Source organism: Pseudochaenichthys georgianus, chromosome 17, assembly GCF_902827115.2.
Source record: "Pseudochaenichthys georgianus chromosome 17, fPseGeo1.2, whole genome shotgun sequence".
NCBI lineage: Eukaryota > Metazoa > Chordata > Actinopteri > Perciformes > Channichthyidae > Pseudochaenichthys > Pseudochaenichthys georgianus.
The window spans coordinates 4,252,194-4,279,376 of NC_047519.1; the positions used below are offsets into that span (position 1 = coordinate 4,252,194).

Sequence of the window (27,183 nt, forward strand, 5' to 3'; positions counted from 1 at the left end):
TAATAACACAAATAAGTTGTAAAACAGTATATATTTCACACAAGTGTTATTGTGTGTGGTCTTCTAGGGGCGGTGGTGATTATCCTCTTAAGCCCTGGAGGGGCCCCCCAATGTTTTTTTTTCGAGACTGTGTCTCAGGGCTTCTTAACCTTTATGAAACTATTAATGTGTAGCACCAGATTAACGGGAAACATCTCAGCTAACTGACGATACAAACAAGTTTTGCCAAAACAAAACACAAGTCTCATAAGAAGCGTCTAAATGACCCCCTGAGCGAAAAAATGCACACTGACTTTGGCACAGAAGTCAAGATAAAGATACCCTTATTACTTATCGTAACTGCACATACAAGATATCCGATTAAAGCTGAGGTTCCACAGATTATTTAGGTATATAGTATCATCACTAAGTGATCCGAACTCGCGACAGGGGAAGCAACACAGACATCACAACACGTACCGTTACGGAGCTTTTACGGGAGATCATCTCACCGTAGCTGTCAATCTGATCAAAAGACGTGTTCAATGGCATTAAAACAAGAAAAACGCGGCTGAATCGGTTGATCCATAGGTTGATAAAGTATCTGTGGTTTTGAAACAATTATTTATAATCCATAATTCCATTTTCATGTAAAAATCGGAGAAAAAAAGTTAGCTGCTAATGGTAGCCAACAGAGTGTATGCAGCTTCCAGTTTTGGCCACGCTTCACTCTCACTCCTTATTTGGTAACGTGTTTGTGTGTGTAGAACTTCCCCTCGATTCCATTGGCTCTAGTGGTTATAAAGAGAATGAATGAGTCAAATCGACCAATTTCATAAATCCATGGAAACATGACCATTATTCAGTTAAAACGAGACGCTGCGTGTGCACCTCCTAAACCGGAAGCTCCGGTCGGCTAACCATTATATTGCATTTATTATTTATAATTGTAATGATAGATTATCAGTAATAATTTTAAAGTTACACAGAGACATTGGATTAACAGTTGTTATGCCCTTAAACACAACTTTTTGATCACAAAAGGTAAGATATAACTATCATCATGGCTACGTAAAGTGAAGATGTTTTCTTGCTCTTTCCTGGCTGGTAGTTCAGTGAGTTTTGGTCGTACAGTGATGAGACTTACACCAATGAAATCTGCTTTCATGTGATATGTTGTTTGTGCAGATACAATTACGTAGAAAATATCGCTTTTGCCAGTTATGTGCTAAAGTAGCCGTTAGCCCTGTTAGCCCGTTTTGCTAAGTGTTGATTTAGACTCTTGGTGTTGGACTTCTGTTCCGTCTAGTAAAATGGTTAATATCGTCTGTTAGCTGAGTTTTTCCCGTTAAGTGGGTATGCATCATTAATAGTTTGTTAAATGTTAAGAAGCCTTGAGACGCTGTTTCTACAGTAGCAAGATGTTGCGTCTGCCCCTATGGTCTGCCCCCGGGAGTCTCACAATACAATAATAGGAGTGCTGTTAGGAGAGATGACGAGTGGCATTCACAGTGGCCAATCAGTGGTACTTAAACTGGATACGTCACACGGGATGAGTGTTCCCAACAAACCAGAATTGTTTAAACTAAGGAAGTAGCGAGAGAACCGCAGTGACGCGTCCTAAAACCCGGATGTAAACTCCTTCCGGTTCCTTCGTCAAAAACGCAATGCAATTTCTCCATAGGATTTTGGAAAATAGCTCGAAATAAGGTCTGTGGTTGACGCACATTTAAGAGACGGATCACGTTTTGTTCAGCCGGATAATCTCCACATGTCTACGCTACTTTTATAATTTTCGAAGCATAAATCTAGTCGCAAGAAGCAAAATGCTAACGTTATGCTATAAAGGAACTACAGCAGGGTCGCTGCTTCAACGTCACGCCAACTTAAGATCCATATTCAAACATACAGATTCTAAATGGTACAAGTTGAAGTGTTTGTTTGAACACTTTGCAGGAGGCAGGGACTTGCTTTCAAGCAGAACAGGGCAAACAAACTTAGAGGAGTGTTTACGTGTTCGGTGTAATGACGTAAAACGGCCTGGACAACTTCTGTAGTCCTATTCAGCCACTTGTTAACAACCATCGTTTTTCAGACACGTAAACTGTTCAAAAATCACCAGCTGCTGATGTATTTAATGTCGTAGAAGAAAACGTGATCTGTCTCTTGAATTTGTGTCAAACACAGACCTTATTGGAGCTATTTTCCAAAACCCTATGGAGAAATTGCATTGCTTTTTATTGAAGGAACCGGACGTGGTAAAATGCTAACTTACTTCCGGGTGTTATGTAGCGTCACTGCGGTTCTCTATTCATATATATCGATAGCAGCACCGTTTGTCCAGCGGCTTAACAATACCGTCCAATCAGGTACCAGTACTGACTTAGTACCGGTTCTCGATACCCATCCCTAACCTGCAGTATCCCTCCGTGAGAACAATTGTGAGAATATGAACTGTATTTAATTTAAAAGCACAAGAATGTATCAGAATCAGAAACATAGGTTTACACAAGGAATTTGTCTTGGTATGTATAGTGATACATAAACACAGTTAAAGAAGATACATTGTAAGAAAAACAACCAAAAAATAAAAACAATTATAAAAAAACATTAAAAGAAAATATAACATTAAGATAGAGAAAATAGTTACGGGATATATAGATATACCAAAACAAACGTCATACAGTAGTATATGCTACATACATGCTGGGATATTCTTACCCAAACCAGGTTAGATAAATGAGGGCAGCGTCTGAACAAAGGGTTGGTGTTCAGAGAGGGTCCACAGGGGGGCAGTAGCAGTCCATATTAGAGGCACTACCCCCCCCCCCCCCTCTTCTTCTATTCTCAGTCAGCAGGGATCACAGAATGGCTTGTATATCACATCAGCTCTGAAACAAAGCTCCATACTCTATAGCGCGATTCTACCTACTACAGAGCCACATTACTGACAGCCTTGTGATTCTCCCATTATCCACTCCGGGCCCAAAGAACCCGCCCTGCTCCAGCACCACCGTTATCATCACAGTCACACATGTCGTATCGGCTGCTCGTCTGTTTTCAACTTCTCTGTGTAAGTGAATCTAAGCAGCACGTTCACAGCACTTTATCTCAAATTCATGAGACACATTTACAAAGGCTGAGGTCCTTGTATTCAAAGACTATGTCCATTTATTCTGACCAGCTAATTAGCATTCCTGTAATATATCCTGTGCGCGGGGGCACAGACAGGAATTGAGTGTTGCTGATTTCATTTCTGCTGTTGAGTGCTCCTGATACGCTCATAAGAATGGTTCGTTAGGAGAAACTGGTTAGAGAGTGTTAGCATAAGGGGTGAATCTTTTCTGTTAGATCTGGTTTGGTGGACGTTAGGATTGTGTTATTTTTTATTGGTCTTTCTCTAATCCTGGGTCACGCTTTTCAAACATGAATAATAGTAATCCATATCAAAATGCAGGTAATATAATGAATGTTGAATGTTGATTCATATGAAGTGATATGAAGTGGTTATTTTTAAAGAATAGGTCAAAACTATCTTGTGTAACTTACTAAACTAAACTGAACGGAATTCTGATCATTTCAGATCGTGTCTATTTTCAGGCTGGTTTGTGGATTTTCAGCCAGTTCTGATCAAACATTGTGTTGTACTTGTACCTGGTGTGGATGGAAGGAGATATCGTTTCTAAAAAGAATAGCCAGCACATCAAAGACTAGCGTGATAGCGTTAGCAGTTTTTTGCTACGCTAGCAAAAAAATCTAGAAAATCCTATAGAATCTTGTAGAAATCTATAGCATGTTATAGAACATAGTCATATTTGAAGCCATTCTAAAGAATTCTATAGAATACTATGGAAATCTCTAGATCATTCTGTAGAATACTATAAATGTGTACTTTTCTATAAACTTCTATAATTAAAACTATAACAATCTAAAAAATTCTATAGGACAGAACCGACTCATGACATATCTGTAGAATCTGTAGAAATCTATAGAAATCTGTAGAAATCTATAGCATTCAAGAAAACATGCATGACATTTTCTCTCTGATGCAACCTATATTAAATTATATAGAATTATATAGAATGATATAAACTCGTCTTTAAAATTGGAATAGAGAAAATCATAGTAATCTACATCATTTTGTGGAACTGAGCTGCTTTGCAAAAGCTGTACAGGTAGATCCCTTTGAAATCTTTACAACTGTATACTGGATTATGTGCCCAATTAAATTATGTAACCTATACATAACCATATACAACCATACAACATATTGGAATGGAACTCTAAACTGAATGAATGTCACTGTCCTTGTATGCTGATGTAAATGCTCCAGAATTTCTGTGACTGCATCTGTATGTATACATTGATCACTTTTGTTATGTAACTAATTATCTGTTACAACTAGAGATTAAAGCTAAGTGACATAACAATATCTATTGTTAGTGTGAGTCTGTTATAAACAACTCATTGGAGTCTGCAGTACTCTACTCTGTTTTGCAGTCTATTATACACTGTAAAAAAAAGATCGTAATTTTACAGGAACTATAAATTAACAACCCAAAACATTATTTTAAGTATTTTGACAATAACAACAAATAACGTTTATTTCCTTTTTTTTTTTTTACAGTAAATGTACTATATAATATTTACAGTATTTTTGCACTTTCAGAAAATACATGCAGATGTACGTAAAATGAAAAGTATTATCTGTAATTAAATATGTAACTCGTGTATTACTATTATTAAGACTTTAAGATATGTCTTTGTAATTTTAAGGGTAAACATAAAACTGTCAAAAAAAAAAAGCATCAATAAAAAAATGTAAAATGTAAGTAAAACATTTTTACATAATCATTTTCTCAATATTCGATTGAATCCACCACAAACACAAAATATCCAATGTTGAACAAAAGTAAATAAATATGTTAAATTCCTAACTTACTATATTGTAAACATCTACAGTTGACAATATCATTAAAAAAAATAAAAATCATTGAAAGTGGAGAAATCTCTGCAGGGAGGACCAAGGTTCAAAACACACACTGTAATTTACTCAACAATAAGTCACAGTTATCCTTGTTTTATTTATGTTGCTGTGTTTTTTTCTTCCATTGGTCAATACACAGTAATAAGCCTTAGTTTTAGAGTATAATGTATGGTTTTCGGATTCTGGCCGACAGCCAGAGCTACGGCACTTGAAATAGAATTCAGCCAAAACACGGCAGAGAAGTCAGGCATGTTTGGAATGAATCCACAACACTCCTGATTGGTTAATATAAACGTCATCGAAGAAACCTGCCAATGAGAACTGTCCGCGCCTGTCGTTCACATTTGAAACATCCACGTCAGTTTGAGCGGGTCTCCTCCTGCGAGCTACAGCTGTCTGTGTGTCTGCTACAGCAACACACTCTCACTCCATAATCGTCCAGGAGCGACGCTTGGTCAGGGCAGGGCCGGCCCTGACCAATTTGCTGCCCTAGGCAAGATTTTAGCTGATTTTATAACTACGTATAATGATCATATAAAGGTGTGCCTTTACCTCACTGAGCTGAGGTTATCAGAGCCGCTCAGTCTTTCAGGAGAGAGCTCTCTAAAGCTCTCCCCCCCGCGGCCGCTTACACAGTAAATTCCAATGTTAATAAAAGCACACAGAAGCTGTGTATGTTTTTTGGGAGTTTGATTTATTTTAAATTAACACAAATACCTATAATTGCACACTAAAACCATTATTTAAAAAAAGAACAATTTCACATAAACCTCTGGTTTTTACTGGGGCAGTTCAACTTGATTCGGGGGGGTTGTGCCATAGTTTATGGGTGCTGTACGCAATATAGGCGCAGTTCTGTTACTATAAGATAATAAGATGTACTTTGTTGATCCAAAATCGGGAAATTGTGTTGTTATGAAAAAAATATATAAAAAGTTGTTATTTTTATTTATTTTCGGCGCCCCCTATGGGTTGGCGCCCGTAGCATTCGCCTATACTGCCTATGCCGAGGGCCGACCCTGGGTCAGGGTCCCGTGGCGTGCAGTTGTGACGCTCCTAGGCTCCTTCAGCTTCATAAAGGGACGCAAAGAGCTTTCAACTGATTGCAATGTATTTCCATCTGCGGCGGGATTTGACGCTCATGGAAGCACGGCATTCGTTTGTGTCAGCTACCCTTAAAGGCAATGTGAGCGTCCATAAGTATTCCCCTTACTGTCGATTGATTTTACAGTGATATCTGCTCTACTCATCAACTCAAAAACACCATATTATCCTTGGTAATTACACAACATTGATTGGTTTAAATTGTGTGCAATGCTTTGTATTTTTCCCCTTCGATTCGGAGAAACAAATATTTGTCGGAGTAAAGGATGGCAGAAGACACTACAGAATCCCCAGCTATCGTTTAGGACTACACTATGTGCTCTGTTTGACAAGCCCATGATTAGTTCTCAAGCTCTGTGATTGGTTGACCTCCAACTGCATTCCATTCATTCCAATGGCTGGCGTCTATGTCACGTGATCTTCAAATTTCTCCCTGCAGAAAAGAAAAAACATGGCCGAACTTCGTTTTATTCTCGGTGGAAAATGCCTATTTTTAAAGTTAGTTTGGCCATTAAAATGCGTTTTGATGTCATTTGATGCGAGAAATATGAGTTGTTATTTCAGATTATGTGTGCAGTGGATGTACATGATCTTTAGTTTGCGAATCTGAGTATGTGAAGTTCCGCTGACTAACTCGTAGGCTACTGGTCTCTCTCGATCATTGTCCTGGATTCACGGATCCCGCGATTTTGATTAAGTCCATTATGTTTCCGGCTCTAAATGAAGTTTCAGTGTAGACTTCTAACAAAATTGTCATGTTGTGCAACAGTCTCCTGTGTGTAATAGCTGCATTTCCAATAAGGATCTTACTTGGCAAAACGTTTATTTTGAACATAGCACAAAAAAAGAAACAAACAATGACAAATGATAGAAAATTGCAAAACAGTTAGAATATATAAAATGTCTTAATTATACAATTATTATTATTCAATTAAAACACAATTGTGCAAAATTTGCTTTAGTAAAGGAACATATTAAAATAACTATATACATATAATCCAAAACACTTATTTTCTTAAATGCACACACAAAAAAATACCCAGTATCTCCACCCATGATAAAATAACTGAAAAATAAGAAATTAATTAAAATGAACATATATAGGATATTTGGGTCATGAAAACAGTGTGTAGGTAGATCTAATCATATGCCCCCCCCCCCTTTTTTCTCATGGACTGCGTAATCATTGCAATACTGGTGTTTGTATGTGTTAAATGTGTGTAAAGTCGTGTATTTTGCTTTAATAAAACATGTTGATCACAAAAAAAAATCTCAGTCTGCTGTTGACTCCTGCATGACGACGAGTCTGCTGGATCTCTGGATCTACTGCTATGGTAACCCCCGTTTCCACCGGGTCCGTCCGCGCCGCGTTGCGCCGTGTCACGGCTATGCCGCGGTTTTGGTCCGACCTCCTCTAGCGCCATAACCCACCGGACGCGTCCCAGAAGCGTTTCATAAGCGTGCTGGCTCACAGTTTTGTTATTGATTCGGGCATCCTGGACATTTGTACTTCTACAAGAAAGTAAGTAGGCTACGTAGTTAAATGTTTTATTGTTGTGTCTGTTTAAATTGTGTTTATTGAATGGCTCTGAACTGTACCTACAAGTATTAATGAACTTTAAAACATTAATATGTAGTTGTTACCTTCCACTCCACAAACTGCAGCGACTAAAAACCAGGCCTTGTCCTTGCTGATGTTGTCCTTGTAGTAAGCATTGGTTACATCATATCAAATAGGGTGTTTTTCCACTTCCATGATGAAAACCTTGTCAACCATTGTGCGTATCGTAGTGGAGGTGTTGTGATGAAGGAGGGGGGTCTGCTAAATTAGTATATGTGGGGGATGGGCCTGGCCCGGATGCTCACCTTTCCACTTCCTGCGAGGGGGGGGGCTGCCTGCCCGACCATACCTTTACGGCTGCGCCGCGGCAAAAATAGGATTCATCCTAATTTTAGAGAAGCTCTGCGCCGACCCGCTTCTGGGACGCGTCTGAGCCGTAACGCGGTGCGTGTGATGGAATAGCACCTATTGACTATTGGTCGTGATTTATATGACCGCTGCGGCGCAGCCGTAACGTGGCGCAGCCTTAACGCGGCGCAGCCTTAACGCGGCGCGGCGCAGACGGACCCGGTGGAAACTGGGGGTTACGGCTCTCAGTCCGCACGAGTCTGCTGTGTTTTGCACAACGTGTCAGGATTTGCAAATCTCTGAGTCTGATGTTGACTCGTGCATAATATAGCCGCGGGAGCTCTCTCACTCTCACTCTCACTCTCTCACACACACACACACACACACACACACACACACACACACACACACACACACACACACACACACACACACACACACACACACACACACACACACAAAATTACACTTCAGATACTCAACTTCCTTGACATGCTTCTCGTTTTGAAATTTCACAAATATCTGTTACGGTTCTTCCACAAAACGTTCACATGTAAGAGGTTTATCTCTCATTCAGAACAATGGAAACCTGTGATCTCTGCACACCTCGTTAGCACAACTATAAACACCTGTGTAATGGAACACGATGATGTCATCACTCCAGCTGACATGCAGCAGACTTCAACAGTCCAGCTGTGAAGACATCTTCGGGACAGTTTTGAGATACATATAGACCCCCCCAATAAAGCAAAAATGCACATTTTATAGTGGCCTTTTATTGTGGCCAGCCTAAGGCACACCTGTGCAATAATCATGCTGTCTAATCAGCATCTTGATATGCCACACCTGTGAGGTGGGATGGATTATCTCGGCAAAGGAGAAGTGCTCACTATCACACATTTTTTCAGATTTGTGAACAATATTTGAGAGAAATGGTTATTTTGTGTAAATAGAAAATGTTTTAGATCTTTGAGTTCATCTCATGAAAAATGGGAGCAAAAACAAAAGTGTTTCATTTATATTTTTGTTCAGTGTATACATTATTTGGTGGAATCTATAGTAAAATCCATAGGTGAATTCTATAGAATATTTGCCAATATCCTGCAGTATATTCTATAGAAACATCAATAGATTCAATGTCCAGATTCTATAGAATATAGGTCACAAATTATATAGTATTCTACAGAATGGTATTCTACAGAACAGTTCTATAGAAAGCATCCATGGCGTTTTCTATAGTATTCTATAGATTATTTCATAGAATCTATAGTAAAACACGTAGGCAATTTTTATAGTATATCCGCAAAAATCCTGTAGTATACAGAACATTTCTATAGAATTCGTCCATAGATATTTCTATAGTATTCTATAGATTTTTTTGCTAAGGGATAGCTACTGAATGTAGCTGCTGTTATCTTGTATGATTTGAACGGTGAATAAATATCCTCCCCGCTTTATTGCAACATTTATAATGTTCATTTGAAGAGATCTTGGTTTACTTTTGATGCTATTAAAGTTGAGAATTGCCTGTAACTGAATATGTACACATGAAACTCTGAATATTAGTATTTTTAGATTTAAGCTCTGCTTCCAATACAGTCAATGATGACATTGATTGTTGATATACTACAGTAGTGTGTATGTCATTGTCTCAGTTTACAATGGTTTAGGATGTATCTGACCATTTTCAAATCACTCCATGGACTAGCACCTGGACACTCGTCAGACATGACCCCTCAGGTCCTCGGACCTGTGTGGGGACAGACCGCTACAGGGAGGCAGTGTGAGGGTCCTTGGTTCTCCCCTGTGGAATAGTCTGCCAGAAACACCGAAGGCATGTCAATGAAAACACCTTTACACCATATCTTAAGACTTATTGTTTTACCTTAGCATTGTCATGATCTAATTTCAAGTTTAACACACAGAACTCATTAATCCTCTTTCTGACTTTTTTATACAAACAAAATACATTGTATTCCAATACGGTATGCACTGTGTAATGGTCTGCGCTATAATAGGCTGTAAACAAAGTCTTAATCAAAGACAACGTTTTGGTAATTGTATGCCTAGGGCTATGACATGGTACACTTCAATGACTAATGAAAAACAATCGCAGAAGCATTCTGTTAACGCTTGTCATGTGTGATGTGCTGGAACTGTGGGAAGTATAATGCTGAACAGAAGACTCGAAACAGAAATAAAACGTACAAATGGTTATTTATTGATAATAATTCACACAACATTCAAACTGAGAGATGGTTCTGACTTCAAACCTTCTTTTTAACGCATCTCTTTGACATCTCATGTCCTTCACTGTTAGCATGATTAAAGCAACAGGTGCATTCTTCATTTCAATCACTTCAATATCATCAACAGCTAGGATGACTTTACATCCTTCAACTACTGTTACATATTATATATGACACATCGTTTGATTAAAACAACGGTTGATTCATGATACATATAAGTATTATAATCGTTACAATATACTTGTAATGATAGGACACTTAATGTGGCAATAAGGACTTTTTTAGGTGCAAAACACATGCATGTTCTTCAAAACAATTACTTCATTGTGAGACCTGTACTGTACCAACACACACTTCCCGACCACACACATGCACCATACTGTTACACATATAGTTATATATGTATATGAAGCACTAGCAAGGTTAGTGGTTTGACAGTGTGTTCACATGCTGTGCTTACCAGGCTTTCATGAATGAATGGAAAGAGGAAGAATAGCAGAGGTGGCTCCACACCCTGCGGCTAGCTGTAGCATGCTAATGCGCTGCTAGCTAATTGTGAATAAAGCAATAAAGATGGACGGGAATAAAGGAGTTGAAGATGTGTCCCCTTTTTATAAGGTGACGATATATCAAGGGTATCACATTTCAACCCTGAGACAGGGTCCGCTGTTCCTGAGTAAGAGCAATTGCTTTTTAAGGTGAAAAGATTTAGACTGCAAACACTGAGCCAGATTAACATTTACACTCTAAACTTTCACAAATGCGCTCATATGGCATTATACCAGATTAAATGTCTGCGTAATAAGTGTATATTGATATGTGTACACTTAAACTTTAGATGTCACTTCTTCTCAGCACATACTAGTGATAGAGGTTGCATTTTATTAATGCTGGGTTTTTGTATGTATGCGTATTTCTTCGAATTGTAAGAGATAATGAGCCCTGTCTACAATTATTAGAGCAGTGCACTTTACAGTCATTAGTACACTGACTTGCTTCTCTGGCAGCAGAAGAAGTAGCGGAAGGTCACCAGTTCAAGTCCCGGCAAGACCAAGTGCTACCGAGGTGTCCCTGAGCAAGGCACCGTTCCCTACACTGCTCCCCGGGCGCTGTTCAAAATGGCTGCCCACTGCTCCTAACACTAGGATGGGTCAAATGCAGAGAAACAATTTCCCCACGGGGATTAATAAAGTATATCAAAATCAAAAAAATCAAAAGAAGCATCTGTGTTCCACCTGAGCTGGAGCACTACGTACACAGCAGGTAAGGGGATGTTAGGAAACATCACACTTGACTTGGGACCCATGTTTCCTGTCGTTATGACTTGCTGTTACATGTCTAGGAGTTGTATAAGGACACGGGCTGCCTGAAACTTCTGAGCACTAATCAAATACAAACTGTTAATAAGATTACATTTGAATTTCACTAATTATATATACATATAAAAAAAGTATGTTAAGGATCTGAGAGCTTAAAAGCTGGATTATACAGTGAGATATACTGTTGATTTGACATGGGAGGATCAGCACTATGTTCTGCCCTCACCTCTAATACTTCATACACTGGGACCATTACGATTGGCTTTGATGCCTGTCATGTTTCCGTGTCTCTGAGCTTCATATTGTCCTCTCCCCTCGGTCACTCCTGCTTTTTGATGGCGCGTCCCGTGAAGTGGTCCATAAGGCTGAAGGCTCCCAGGTATTGGCCCAGCATGATGCCCTGCTTCACAGGGAGGAGGCTGCGGAGAAGCAAAGGACATGTCTGTTAGCTCTCACTTTAGTTCAGGTGAGGAGTGGGGTATGGATATTAAACCAACGCAAGAAGCACCTAAAAGAAGATCAAGTCTAGTTTATATATGTTAAATATATTAATCATGTACAGTAGTGGGGAATGTTCTGTATTGACCTCAATCCATAGGCCTTTATATTTAATGTGGTTCCATTTCATGTAATTATTCCAACAATAAAGTGACACATTCGCTAGCTCTGTGTTCGCTGTTTCAACGGATTCTCTTAAAGCAACATGTTGAAGGGATGATCAATGATGGTATGTGCCCAGCCTGTCTATGTGCTGCAGACACATGTTTGTGCAGAGGGAAAGGACTGAGTATAGGACACAACTTGTTTACTTGAAAATCAGTTTCAAATTCAACATTTAGCACTTCCGGTTCCCTCAAATCGAAGTCAATGGTTTTTTGAACACGTGTGTGGTTAGAAGCCTGACATAAGATCTGTGGTTACCACAAGCTGCAGAGAGGTCCACGTTGGGTTCTAGGACATAACATACGTCAGTAAATACCCCACTGCTGAACACGGAGCGGAGCAGAGCACATAATGCGCCTTGGTGACCGGACCTCTTCTTCATAACACTAGTAATCAGGCAGTGTGTAGAGGTGTGTGTGTGTGTGTGTGTGTGTGTGTGTGTGTGTGTGTGTGTGTGTGTGTGTGTGTGTGTGTGTGTGTGTGTGTGTGTGTGTGTGTGTGTGTGTGTGTGTGTGTGTGTGTGTGTGTGGTGAAAACGTAGCCCTCAATAGAGAAATAGCCCCGGTAAGATTGATATATTTCATTAGTAGTTCAATGAAGCTCTTAGTCTAGACACGGGATCATTGGATTTATTTGTCAGAAAGGTACAATTTGTAAGTTGCATCACCAAAATGATCCCATATATTACTGTCATTATGGAAGGTGAAGTACCGCAACACAAAATGCTTAAATGGTGAATGTTGTTTTACCTGTAACCCGGACAACGACACAAGTAACAATCTATCTGTTGTTGTGCAGTGTGCCGTTTTATGGCAGAGCTGATCATGGGATGTTGGTTTACAATAGCATAAATAAGAAAAGACAAATCAGGACGGCCCCTAATGCTATGGAGGAATGCTATATTTCTGGATAACCCATTTAAAGCCAGAAATAAATATACATTTATCTAATTGAACAACATCATATTTGTACTAATGTAAACTCATTAGAGCCAGAATGCCTCCTGGATCCCTTGTAAAAAAGATTTGTGTTAGCAGCTTCTCTGTGACTAACAATGACTCTTTTGTCTCCGAAGACGGAGCAGAGACACGGCTGGATAATACAACAACGTGTTATCAAAGACGGAATACAAAGGCTTTTATGTAAAACCAGCAGAGGGGACAGGAAAAGCGCTATCTCCATTTGTGTGAGCCGTGTTCCAGAGAGGAACATCTTTCTAATGAGAATCATTTATAAATATTAAATAACAGCTCAGAGAAAGGAGGGAAGGAGGACAGAAGCCTGCAGAAAGACCTCGGAGCACTGAGGGATCAATCCAATGCTCCTCTTTTATCACCTGGGTCAAGTGACGGGAGTCATTCACACTACTGCTACTGCTGCGTTATGGGAAATGTAGGCACCACACCTATTCCTGTTATTAAAGGTGACATGTCATGCTTTTCCGGTTATTGCCCGTCCCCTTGTGTGCTATGAAGGTTTTTATGCATGTAAATGGTCTGCGGAGTCAAAACCCTCAAAGTACACCATGTAGGGAGTACAACTCTAAAACAGAAAATACCTCCCCAAAACGCCTCGTTGGAGATACGTCACTGTCCATTTGATTCTTCCGGGGACATCATGATGTCATGTCGTCCCCGGAAAGAAATGGACCAATCCGTGGAGCCGTGACGTTACGTCCGCGGAGCCGTTACGTTACGTCCCCGCTGATTGGTCCAAATTGACCAATCCACGGACTTCCTCACACACTCAGTGCAGGCAGCTCTGCTGATCTCTCCTCCCTGGCTGCAGGCTGATAACAGACAGTTGGGATTCTCTCTGCAGACCCATTCTCACAGCGTTTATCAACCTTTTTCTTACTCAATATCGAGCCACACTTATTGTTTTTACTTCGGCTGTGACTTTGTGTGTGCTCAGGGTGAGTTTGGCTGTGTTTCGCTAAACAAGGAAATCACACCTCCACGGAGCTCAGCGCGATTCACAACGTCCCGACTGGTCCCGACCAATCGGAGCACACTGGGGAGGGGGAAGGGCAAGAGCTGCAGCGAGCCGTTTAGTGGAGAGAGTGAATACACATACTTTACAGAGATGCTGTATGCGAAACCAATGTGAGTTTGGAAAATTGCACAGTATACATCTATTCTAGTATACCTCAACAATGGAATTATGATCAGTGAAAATGGCCATGGCATGTGACCTTTAAGACTTCACACATCCAAAAATCCTAAAAAGGGCCCTATTATGCTCCTTTTCAGGTTCATATTTGTATTAAGTGTCTCTACTGGGACATGTCTCAGAGCTTTAACGTTCAAAAAGCTCTTTATTCTTCTCATACTGCCTGTGCTGCAGCACCTCTTTTCACCCTCTGTCCATGGGCGCGGGAGCTGAGGGTGCTGCAGCACCCCCTAGCGGCAGGCAGGGGGTGCGGAGCTCCTCTGTCTGAATTATTATTTGACGGTTATTGCTGCTCCCGCTGTGCATAATCTGTGTAATATGTAGCCACTAAATTCCACATTGTTGGTAAAATTATATTTTGGCCTGCCCCGAATGTTTTTTCTGTAGCACTGGACAATTCCACCTCAATAATATAATACATTACCATGCTTTACGCGAACCTCATAAAGACACTAGAGAGGACGGCAGGACTGTAATTTCCTGTGTTCAGTGAATGCAACAGAGGCAAGACACCAGACCAATCAGAGAGTTGCATGGAAATAAAAGTGTGCTTCAAGCTCGGCTCTGTGTGTGTGTGTGTGTGTGTGTGTGTGTGTGTGTGTGTGTGTGTGTGTGTGTGTGTGTGTGTGTGTGTGCATGTGTGTGTGCGGAAATAGCGCATTTAGTGTGTGTGTGTGTGTGAGAGAGGGAGAGAGAGGGAGAGAGAGAGAGGGACCGGTGCCAGCAGCAGGGACCGTGTTGTTAGCATCTGGTTAGCTAGCTGCACTAACGGACATACGGAGCTGTTGGTTCCACAACAAGCTGGAGGAGAGCTCTCCTCTCAGACTGAGAGACTCAGGTGAGCTAAGGGACTCTCTGAGGGTTTAGATAGTTAACTTTAGTCTAAGTTATCTCAGTGGGTCTCAAACGGTTTGGTCACAAATTATTCAAAAGATTATTTCCGCGGCACATCTTCATATGATCATTATCGTTATTAAAAAAATAAGAGAATAAAGGAAAAACAGTTATGAAATACTATATGGCAGTAAAACAAGAATACCGTTTGAAAGGGGAGTGATTGTAAAATATCCATAAAGAAAAAGAACATCTGCTTACAGTTGTGTTTCATCTGGGCGTTGAGAGATGTATCCATAGATCTCTTCATGTTGCCCTCAAAGTGCGCCAGATTGATGCTTTCAACTTCAATATTTAAAACAAATCTTTCCGGAGGAGCATCCCCCCGGACCCCCCTAGAGGAGGTGAGGTCCGCTCCCCACTCGTAAAAAAATAGCACTTTACCCCTGCCTATATGCCGTGAGCTGATTATCGAGCCTTCATTGTAACAGTCGCGGGTGTACTGTGTGTTTGCGTGTGGGGAGTGCTTTTGTGCGTGCTCTATAGTGCCCTTAATAGTGTTCACTGGAGTCCAGCACCTCAGCACCCCTACTCAAAATACCTTCCCGCGCCTGTGCCTCTGCCTGGAACCAGAGCCCAGTGTGTAGTAGAGAAACTCCCTCTGGAGGGAACACAGGGATTTTAGCCTTTGCAGAGCATTTACGTACACTAAAAGCTACAGTATAGAACACACTAAAGGAGAGGGAACACCCTGTATATTCATCATTATTTCTTTTTTGAAATGCTGCACGTTGCAGTTTAATGAGGATTAAATAATTGAATGTAATTGGCCATGATTGTCTCAACCTGTCACATTCGTCTGTGAGGTATGCTAATCTTTCTGAATAGATCAGATATCTCCTTATACAACCTTTTCCCCCTGATAATGCTACATTAGGAACAATGTGATTGTGATGAATTTGGCAGGAGAAAAGCTAGCTAACATTAGCTGTTAGCTGCAGGAGGGCAGAACAGTACTGCTTTGCTAAATTCAGGAGCTAACTGCTAACTTTATGATGAGTAACATTATGATGTTTTAGAACTATTTCTAAAAGTGCATTAGTGAAGTTAAATGTCATGTTTAAAATGTAGTTTTGCCGGAAATGTAATTAATCCAGTTGTTGAAAATAAATGTTTTCACAGCAAAGTATAATAGATATTAGGGATGTAGCGATATATTGAATATCGCGGTAAATAAATGTCTCAATACCGTCGCAACACTGACAAAAGCTACTGCGATTTAAAAAAAAATTATAAATATTTGTTTGTAAACACATTTTTTTTATTAAACCTTTATTTAACCAGATGGTCCCATTGAGATCATCGATCTCTTCTTCAAGGGAGATCTGTCCAACATGGCAGCAAGTAGGTTACAGCAGGACTTGAAATGCCCCCTTGATAAATACATTTAATTATAATGAAACCAGCTGCAATGGATCATGGATCCACCAGGGGGAGCCGTGAAAAGCTGCCACACTGGAACTCATGTGAAATAAACAGCTGATCTATAGGTATCTGATATAGCGGATATTTGTTAAGATCCATATATGTCACGGATAGGATCATATTCTGTGCTAAATAAGAGACATGTAATCATTTACTAAACATCACCATTTTTTTATTTAACAAAATAATGTTTAATTCACGTTGGCGTAAATACAAAACCATCGCTATGTTTTTAGATCAGGAAATGCAGCCCGGCTCAAACAAACAATTTTCAATCATCATCCTCTCGATCATTTAATGTATCATATGTTCGCGAATTGAAATGAATGCACATGTAGTTTAATCCACGTGAGTTTACAACAACAAAAATAATCGCTTTGTTTTTATATCACATCCGACCGGAGGAAAATGCAGCGGCTCTCACTACCGATCATCCTAATCCCACGGGCAAACAATAATATGTACAGTGTTAATAGTTTACTGTATTATCAGTGTCTAATATTACTGCTATAATAATCACACATTGAGTTGTTGAAATCAGACCGTCGTTTTTTTTAAACAGTCTGAATGAAACGGCAGCTCTCAGGGGCCTGTACTACGAAGCTGGTTCAACCTAACCTGGATATGTTTGAGTTAGCCGGTTGGCCTAATCCAGGGGTCTGCAACCTTTTTGACCAAAAGAGCCATTTCGCTCCTTTTTCCCAAAATGTTTTTTGTCTGGAGCCGCAAAACATATTTCATAGTTTTTTATTCTTATATCTGACAAAAACTACAGTTTTTTTTGCATTTATTAGGCTATTTATTACATGATAGAAAACTGTTAACCTCTAATAAGAAACAAAGAACTTTTATAAGGAGAATTAAAAATAATACACAGGCCTACTTTAAAATAAATTAAACACGGCACTTGGGGAGTCCTCTGCACATTTGAAGGGGAAAAAAATATTATTAAATGGACCCACTTTGAAATAAATAAAACATATATCTGCACCCTAAAAAGAGTTAAAGATAAGAATGGAGACACCAGCTCGAGTGCCCTAGAATTTGAAAGTACACAACCGGAAAAAATATGCCTCGATATAAGTTTGTCCCCAGATGGAAGGCTGACAGGCAGGTAGGCCATCCAGTTATTTTAGCCGGGCCGGCTCAGATGATTGGTCATGCTTTTTACAGCGCTACGGCTTCCAGAGATTAATTTTTGTATGTATTTATTGTCAAAGCATTTAATATATTCATTGCTATCGGGACGTTAAGAGCATTCCATGGAATATAGCAACAAGTGTTTTCTGAAATAAATTACATACCCCATTGAATTATGACCGTCAGCTGTCTTCCTCTCCCTCGTAAAGGCTGCACCACCGTTGACAACTTCTCTCTACATATCAAACATCCCGGTAAACCAGCATTGTTTGCTGTGAAAGCATACAACTCTGTCCACGCAGAATTAAATCCTGTGTTCCTCCGGTACTTTTCTCTGATTTGTCCATAGCTCGCTCATCGAGCCGGGGGTCAGGTTATTCGCCTCCAAGAAAAGGCGCTCGCGCGGGACCGGAGCAGGATGTGACGCATATTTTAGTTGACCTAATTAAAACCGTTTTGTTTTTTATTTATGTGTCACAGTATCACCTACATGTGTTTTGTAGACTTGGAGAAGGCGTATGACCGGGTTCCCAGGGAGTTACTGTGGGAGGTGCTGCGGGAGTATGGGGTGAGGGGGTCTCTACTCAGGGCCATCCAATCTCTGTACTCCCAAAGCGAGAGCTGTGTCCGGGTCCTCGGCAGTAAGTCGGACCCATTTCCGGTGAGGGTTGGCCTCCGCCAGGGCTGCGCTTTGTCACCAATCCTGTTTGTAATATACATGGATCGGATTTCGAGGCGTAGTCGTGGGGGGGGGGGTCTGCAGTTCGGTGGACTAAGGATTGCACCACTGCTTTTTGCAGATGATGTGGTTCTGATGGCTTCATCGGTCTGCGACCTTCAGCACTCACTGGATCGGTTCGCAACCGAGTGTGAAGCGGCTGGGATGAGGATCAGCACCTCCAAATCTGAGGCCATGGTTCTCAGCAGGAAACCGATGGACTGTCCACTCCAAGTAGGGAATGAGTCCTTACCCCAAGTGAAGGAGTTCAAGTATCTCGGGGTCTTGTTCTCGAGTGAGGGATCAATGGAGCGTGAGATGGGCCGGAGAATCGGAGCAGCGGGAGCGGTATTGCAGTCGCTTTACCGCACCGTTGTGACGAAAAGGGAGCTGAGCCGGAAGGCAAAGCTCTCTGTCTACCGGGCCATTTTCGTTCCTACCCTCACCTATGGTCATGAAGGATGGGTCATGACCGAAAGAACGAGATCGCGGATACAAGCGGCCGAGATGGGTTTCCTCCGCCGGGTGGCTGGTGTCTCCCTTAGAGATAAGGTGAGAAGTTCGGTCATCAGGGAGGGACTCGGAGTTGAGCCGCTCCTCCTTCGCGTCGAAAGAAGCCAGTTGAGGTGGTTCGGGCACCTAGTTAGGATGCCACCTGGGCGCCTCCCTAGGGAGGTGTTCCAGGCACGTCCAGCTGGGAAGAGACCAAGGGGTAGACCTAGGACCAGGTGGAGGGATTATATCTCTTCGCTGGCCTGGGAGCGCCTTGGGATCCCCCAGTCAGAGCTGGTTGATGTCGCCAGGGAAAAGAAAGTTTGGGGCTCTCTGCTGGAACTGCTACCCCCGCGACCCGACCACGGATAAGCGGGAGAAGATGGATGGATGGATGGATGGAGTATCACCTCAAAATACAACATACGAAACATTTTCAACCATGCAACAAAATATAAATAGTCCTACAAATACTTTTATTTTATTTCCTTCTTATTTTTGTCTAAGCTCAAGGGAGCCAGAGCAGAGGGTTTAAAGGGCCGCATGCGGCCCGTGGGCCGCGGGTTGCCGACCCCTGGCCTAATCCAAAACATACGTGCTCTCGCTAAACGGTCCTACGACGCGGGTTATCAAGTGGATCGCTCAAGCCAGCCGTGGCCTATCTAGTTAGGTGCGCGTTCACATGAAAGGGGTGGTATCTGGAGCATTCGACCAATCACAAACACGGAGAAGCGCACTGACAGCGCAGCGTCATACTTCCTGAATGAAAAGTCAACTATAATATTAGACATATGAAGAAGTTAAACTTTAAACATCCATGACTTAAACACTTGATCCAGGATAAAAGCCACAGAGCTGCACCTGCAAGGTGAATACAGCTGGTAAAAGAAACAGTGTTTGAATGCGTACATTAACAGGTTTATGATATCACTGCCCCTAAGACACGATCTGACTTTAATTACATTTGACTCGAGTGTTTCCTCAACTTAATGTTGCTTAAAATAATACTTCTGCATACAGTATGTGACACTGTGAGTGTTGCACGGCCAGATACGGCTCAGCTGACTCAGATAAGGAGATATATGATACACTATGAAGTGATATGCCGCGGACTGTACTTAATGTTACTCTGATCCGGTTACTTATGTTGTGGCAGATATGTAAGTCAGCTTTCTTAACGATAATATTATAATAGTCAGATTGCTCTGAAGATGGAGGTGATATTCTATTAATGTTCACGTTCACACAGTCGGTGATTTTTGCCGGCCGTCTTTCCTGCAACGGTAGCTTTTCTGTATTTCCTTTCTCCTGTAATATGACTTGATCGCTTTAAACTCCGCACACTGAGCTCTGATTGGTCAGCAGGCAGTGCTTTCGAGATGGGTCTGTCTGCAGACCGCAGCAAGGAGGCGTTTCCTATAGGGGCGTTTCCTAACTTTTTTTATCCAGCTGCTTTTATAAATCCTCGCAGAAGAAGTCATTGTTCTAGTGATGGGAATTCCGGCTCTTCTTGCTGAGCCGGATCATTTGGCTCACCAAGAAGAGCCGGCTCTTTCGGCTCCCAAAGGGCTCTTCAGTTTACCACATATTATACCTTTTAATTAAATAAAATGTAGCGCTGTTTTGACTAATGATTTATATGTGTACACATATATCACTTAAATTATTCAAGACATCCTTTGTACTAAAGTATTCAAAAGTAAAAATTACATGTTTAATATAAATTATTTGCTGTGGCCAATTGTTTTCATTGCATTTACAGACCCGTGTAACTCTCTGATACCACCCAATTAATGCATTGACTTGCTTGTAGAACCACGCTACACAAAACAGATGGCAACACCTATAAAAACTATTTTAAAAAAGGGGCTACTGTATCAACCTATATAAAGTATATAAATATAGTTTTTCTCCCTGCAGGAGAGGGGAGCGTGCTTTGAGATCAACTGCTAGGCTGCAGCGGGGAGAAGAGGGGGACAAAAAGTAGGAAGAGAAGTAATCAGAAACCCTCCTTTTTACGCAGCGGTCCAGACATAGGGCATTAGGGCAGGGATATCTTTCAAGGTTTGACATAATGAATTGTGCTACTTTTAAAGCAAGCAACGATGTTTTCAAATCTGTAATCAAAAAGCTCCTCAAAAACACTATAGAAGCAGTTCCTGCCGTTGTTACGTTAGTTCAAACAGTAACAACGGACTACTTTTCTTAGCGGATGCATGTCAATTTAAATCAATACAGAAAACTATTTTTTAAATCAATAAAATCTTTTTCTAAATCCATAAAAGCATTTCAATTATTATTGGGAGTCATGTCGTTACTTTGTTGAGAATGTGGCCATGTGTAATAAGCGGGATAATGTCCACATTGCACATTGCATAATGTGCCTTCATGTCGATCTAGATCCCTCCGCAAAAACAAAACAAAAAACGTCTCGTTCGCGGGCGAGAGCCGGCTCCCGTCGTTCACTATAGGAAACGCCCCTATAGGAAACGCCCCTATAGGAAACGCCTCCTTGCTGCGGTCTGCAGACAGACTCTATTGGTGCTTTCACTGAGTTGAGCTCTTAGCCTGCAACCTAACCTGGTCCCGACCAGGTTAGCCGCTAAGCATAAGTTACCATGGAGATCTAGCCTGCTAAAAAGAGAACCAGCTTCGTAGGACCGGAAAGCCGGAGTTTTCCCTGAATTTAGCCGGCTAAGCGAAAATCCTGCTTCGTATACCCCCCAGGTGATCAGCTGTGTGTTTACACAATAAAATATGCATAGTAATTTAATACCTTCCAAGACACATTGTAAGAACAGTTCTGTTTCATATGAGTGTTGAGAGCCGTATCCACAAATCTCTTAATTTTGCCCTCAGTGCACCAGATTGATGCATTTAACTTCAATTTAAATAAAAACATCTTCTGTTGTAACAACAATAACATTATAAATAGTAACATAGCATGGTATTGCACATTTAGCTTTGAGTGTTACTGGCCTGAGATTAAGGTGTATAGTATTCGTTTATTAGTTCCCGAGGGGAAAATGGGTAGCAGCACATCACAGAGGCATTTAAAAAGTTAAGACAATACATTCTGGAAATGTTCACATCAGGCACCTTCAAGTTAAACAATACTACAGTAAACAATTAACACAGTAAATTATGTGGATTAAATCACATTTATTTCGTTAAAAATAAACGAAATATGATTTCCTCCGGAGTCGGCTTGACTCGGTTTGCATTCATAAAGAATGCACAAATGTGTTTAGTCGTTAATGTCAGATATGTAGGCTACTAAGTAAATAGCCTACATTAGTTCCTGCTCAAGATTAGACTTGATTTATTCTATTGCAGGGTCTGATTATTATATTGTTGACACTTTACAATACTACTTACCTACTAAAATGCTGTTAGAAAAAAGTCAAGTAAAAAAAAAATCAATTCAACAATTTTCTTTCTACTTTATTTTTCAATATCGCGATAAATATCGTACCGTGGACTTTTTATCGCGATATTATCGTACCGTGAGTTTTTGGTATCGTTACATCCCTAATAGATATTAGAGAGGGATTCAGAACACCTTATAAAGACCCTACGCAGAGGGTATACATAGGTGTTTGTTAAGGAGATGGGAATTATTGTTTTGTTTTTCAAACTGGGTGTCCAGAATCCTGGAATTGAATAAAATGTATTGGTAATACTAACACTACTAATACCATTCTAGTATCAGTATCCTACTATGAGTTATAACTTGCTCCTCGGCAACGCTTCCATCAGCAGACTGGGAAGTGCATTACATCCTCACAAGAAGCACTCTTACTAATCAATAATGCTTAAAAGCATTGAGGTTAGTATCATGTCCATTCCACTCACTGCCCCACTTTACTCCGTTAAACCGAAGATAAGCTCCATCGTTGCTCTCTGGCAGAACTGAACCAGATACAATGGCTTTCAGATCATTTCAGCTAAACCAAACCCTAACACATTGTTTTCCAAATCTAAGTAAGCAGTCCACGTCATATACAGCGAGCGTATCCCTCCTCAAACTCCTTATCTAATTTAGACAGCATGAGTATTACCAATCGTTATGTTGTAGGCATTCAGGTCAAACTAAAGTGTTATGAGTAAACACCACGACACAAATAAAAACTTTTGTTTTAAGGGACATCTTAGATTATTTAACAAATCAAATACAAGAATTGCTGATTTGTTGTGTAGCCACCATTGGTAATAGCAGAGACGGTCTGTAAGTATATCCATTGTCTTCACTGTCCAAACGTCTACAAATGCGCTCAAGCATCATCATATTAAACATCCACACAGACTGTCAGGCGGACATTTGGCAGAACGTACCTCATAAGAGAGCATTGTATTTTACTGTAGGTATCCACAATGATTTAAAAGGAGGACTTCTAAACTTCTTCTAAAATGAACTCCTAAAACCATATTGCATCTGTCAGTGTACGGCTGTGGCTCAGTGGTTTAGTGTGCTGATCTTCCGATTAGGGGACCAGGGAAGCAGGTTCAATCCCACCTTTCCTCCCTGGTGGGATTGAACCCACCTAGGTAACCCTAGTCCACATGCCGCTATGTCCTCGGGAAAGACAAATCACCCTACATGTCTAATATATGTCATATGTCAGCGTGTAATATTTTAACGAAGTCGTTACAACTGCAACTAGTGTTCTTCTAGCTCTGAATTTCCTTTAAAACACTCATGAGGTCATTCAGTAAAGGAAGAGCAGTTAAAGGGTGTTCAACTGATTTATATCACACTTTAATACATGTAGTGAAGGAAGCTAAAAAGAAAGGTTCCTTTTTAAGATGTAGTCTCTAGTAGAGGTCTGTTATTTCCGTATTGAAGCTGGGTGATTTGTGTGCACATTAAACCAGATGTGCATGAACCACACACCTCCAGAACCGGCACCATTCAGGAAGAGAAAGCGCCTTGATGCTCCCTGGTGACATGGACATTTGGAGATGGACTCAAAGGAAGGAAGTCTAAAGGAAAATAATAATTCCATGTTTAACTAACTCAAATGTAACTTACTCAAAAAAAAAAGAAATATAATTGAGTGTCAAGACAGCTGATTGGCTAAAGATCATCTCAGCCCTTCTTAGATCACCTCTCTTTGTAACACAATCTGCCAAATGTCTAATACCGACTATTCTCCTGCCATGAAGAACGTGTCACACCAGGAGCAGACGTAGCATCCTCTCGGTTCCACTATGCTGTTGGATTCATGTACAGACCTGCGTGCTGCAGCAAAACATCAGCTGCCACCACATCAACACCCACTTTTACATTTCATGAATTGAGGACCCGCTATGGGAAAAGCTCCAGAACCACTGGATCCAATACCTGTAATACATCAGTTTGTGCCTTTCTGTTGAAATAATGATCTTTTCAAACGTAATACTCACTGTCGAACCCGCCTGTTTCCATTGCTCCTAAAACACACGTTGCTCTTAAAATGGTTTGGCTTATTGAAAGCTAATGTCTTTGCAGGACTCTTGTTGTTCTGAGTGTGTATCCTTATTGTGGATTGCACCTATTTATAAAAGTGTTAGCTAAGCCAGAGTTAATGTAAAAGCTACCACAATACCAACATTGATTAATAAACTGTTAAAGCCGAGTGTACCTTTAACTGACAATACCCTCCCATGATGCTCGGCCGTTCTGTAGATGCACATGAAACAAGAGAACTGAGGCTGATATGTTTACTGTGTATCGTAAAGTGCTCATTCTAAGGGCTGAATGGAATGTTCTGGACATGAGCAGTAACTGCCCTAAATAATTGTATTCTTCATTTCCCAGCTGGTTCATGCATGTACCTGTACATAGATGAGCAATGACACCCCATCACACCCGTGGTGAGCATGTGTGACCGTGCTCCAGCTGACAGCAGCTCCTTATGGAACCATTGTCATGCTTCATAAGGTGGCTGCAGCCTGATCCCTCCTGCCATAAAGACCCAGAGTGTCTCCATAAGAGTGACGCGTGCTGCTGCTGCTGTAGAAAGGCAGCTGGAGGCCTGTGTTGTGAATGAGCGTCATAAACACTGGGATACATAGCAGCCTGTTGATTTACTTCTACTGTTGTGGCTCTGTTGTTTCTGATGTCCGACTGTACGCAAGCTCTGCATGTGAAGACATTTGCTTATGGTTCACTTTAGATGGGCTCTGGGTTTTTGTTCCCACAACTAGTCTGTTGTTTTATTAATCCATTCATCACCTTTTCAATGCGGAAGAAAATGCAGGTATAGTAATCACAGATATCTTCCTGGACTGTTGTTGCCGCCTCAGAGCACTTCACAGGACAGTGGCTGAGCTGCAGAGAAGTGGACTAGCCGATGGCCAGAGGAGGTGCATCCAGGAGGAAATGTTGCCTTGCTGACATGCACACACCCTCACTAGCTCGTATGTTGATAACCCTTTCGTTTGAGTGCTTTCATTACAGAGGACATATTCTGTTCATTTCCAGGTGTATCAGTATGTAGTGTCTCTCCTGGGACATGTCTCATGCTTTAATGCTCAAAAGCTCTTTATTCTTCTCATACTGCCTGTGCTGCAGCACCTCTTTTCACCCTCTGTCTGAAACCAGAGCCCAGTCTGCTCTGATTGGTTAGCTGGCCGGCTCTGTTGTGTTTGGTCAACTGCTTAGAGATGTCCCGCCCATCAGGTACAATGTGTTAGAGCGCTAGCCAATAGCAGCGCTAAGCATGTTACATAGTGATGTCACTTGCTACTCCCCTCTCTCAGAGCACAGACATGAGACCTTGGAGTGCCACAGTCTCCTTATTATTGCCTGTTATGGGTCAGGCATAGGTTGATACCAAGCGGCAAACTCTGGGGAAGAGCCGGGACACCAATACGGAAGTGCCACACACTGCAGTTCATATATTGGCCGATAGGGACTGACTGCAGAAAGGAGCAATTTCCATAGACCCCCATGTTAAAATGCCCAACTTTACAGCAGAAAAAAACATGTTTCTACCCCTGGCTGTAATAAATATGATTATGCATATAGTTAGGTTCCACCTTCATGATTATGGATGTGTGAGTGAATTGTTTTCTAACACGACTCTTTTATTTATAGTAGGTCTTATTTTCTTTGTTGCATAAATTAGGGCGTGGTCACATTGAGTGACGGCTCTGTCAAGTGACTGCTGCTGCTAGCTTCTGGTCTCTCTGCTAGCTGCTCCGTGAAGCTAGCTACAGGGACTCTGCCTGCTCAGCTCATCCAGGGAACACAACTTGAAGCCGGCCGTGGTTGTTTGTTCTTGATGCTTATATATCGGACTATTGTGACTCGCTCTGCGGTTAAAACAGACGGTGCATGAATGCGGTTTTTGCGGTAAGTGAAATTTGAGTACTTTATTTATGTGTTAATGATTTTAATCAGCTACGTAATGAATGTTAAGGCTTGGGTTAGCGTGGAAGTGAGTGGTAGCTACATCGGTGCTAACGATGCTAATCGTAGCCTCCAAGTTAAAACCATAGACTGTATATATAAAGGTTAAAACGAAATAGACAAGTGCTAAGCGTTAAGTGGGATAATACTGTAGAACAAACGGCTTCTGTTTGAGGTTATAAAATAAGGTCATCCTTGTAACTTAGAGAGATATTTTATTATGTAGGTAGGAACTATCGCTAAGGTTAATTTAAATTGGCTATGCTCAAGTATGTAGACAAGCTAATGTCGAAGTAGTGTATGTGAAATCAACCTCACAATAACATGTGTGTATATTACAATTATTAATGTCATATTTCAAGATGATTACTTAGATATTACAATATGGTTGGTTGAGCTGGAGTTCATTATTGAGCTTACACGTTAACGTCACAGTCATCTGAAGAACGAACCCAAACCTTGTTGTTTTTATTAATTGCATTACCAAATGGGTATCAAATAAACAGTAAGCATTGGTAACACAACTTCCAAAGTTACAGTAAAATAAAAAGAACCCTGACTCGGACAATACACAATCCAACATGTTCAACAGAAGAGAATCAGTTATATTGTTTGTACACATGGTACTTTACATATATATATATATATATATATATATCTGTATGTTTAAGGTGTCCAGGTGATGCAGACAGGCTGGACCAGAGAGTGAGAGACAGAACTGGACTCCTCACAGCAG

The 27,183-nt window shown here is 40.9% G+C and overlaps 1 protein-coding gene across 1 annotated transcript in view; it reads right to left on the reverse strand.

The window, feature by feature from the left end:
- Positions 1–10,179: 10,179 nt before the first annotated feature.
- The window catches only part of LOC117461747 (epidermal retinol dehydrogenase 2-like), an 87,209-nt gene continuing 70,205 nt past the window's right edge, over positions 10,180–27,183 (reverse strand). The window contains exon 7 of the mRNA XM_034103645.2: positions 10,180–11,966. Coding sequence (XP_033959536.1) covers positions 11,867–11,966 — 100 coding nt within the window. The 3' untranslated portion in view covers positions 10,180–11,866. The remainder of the gene's footprint in view (positions 11,967–27,183) is intronic.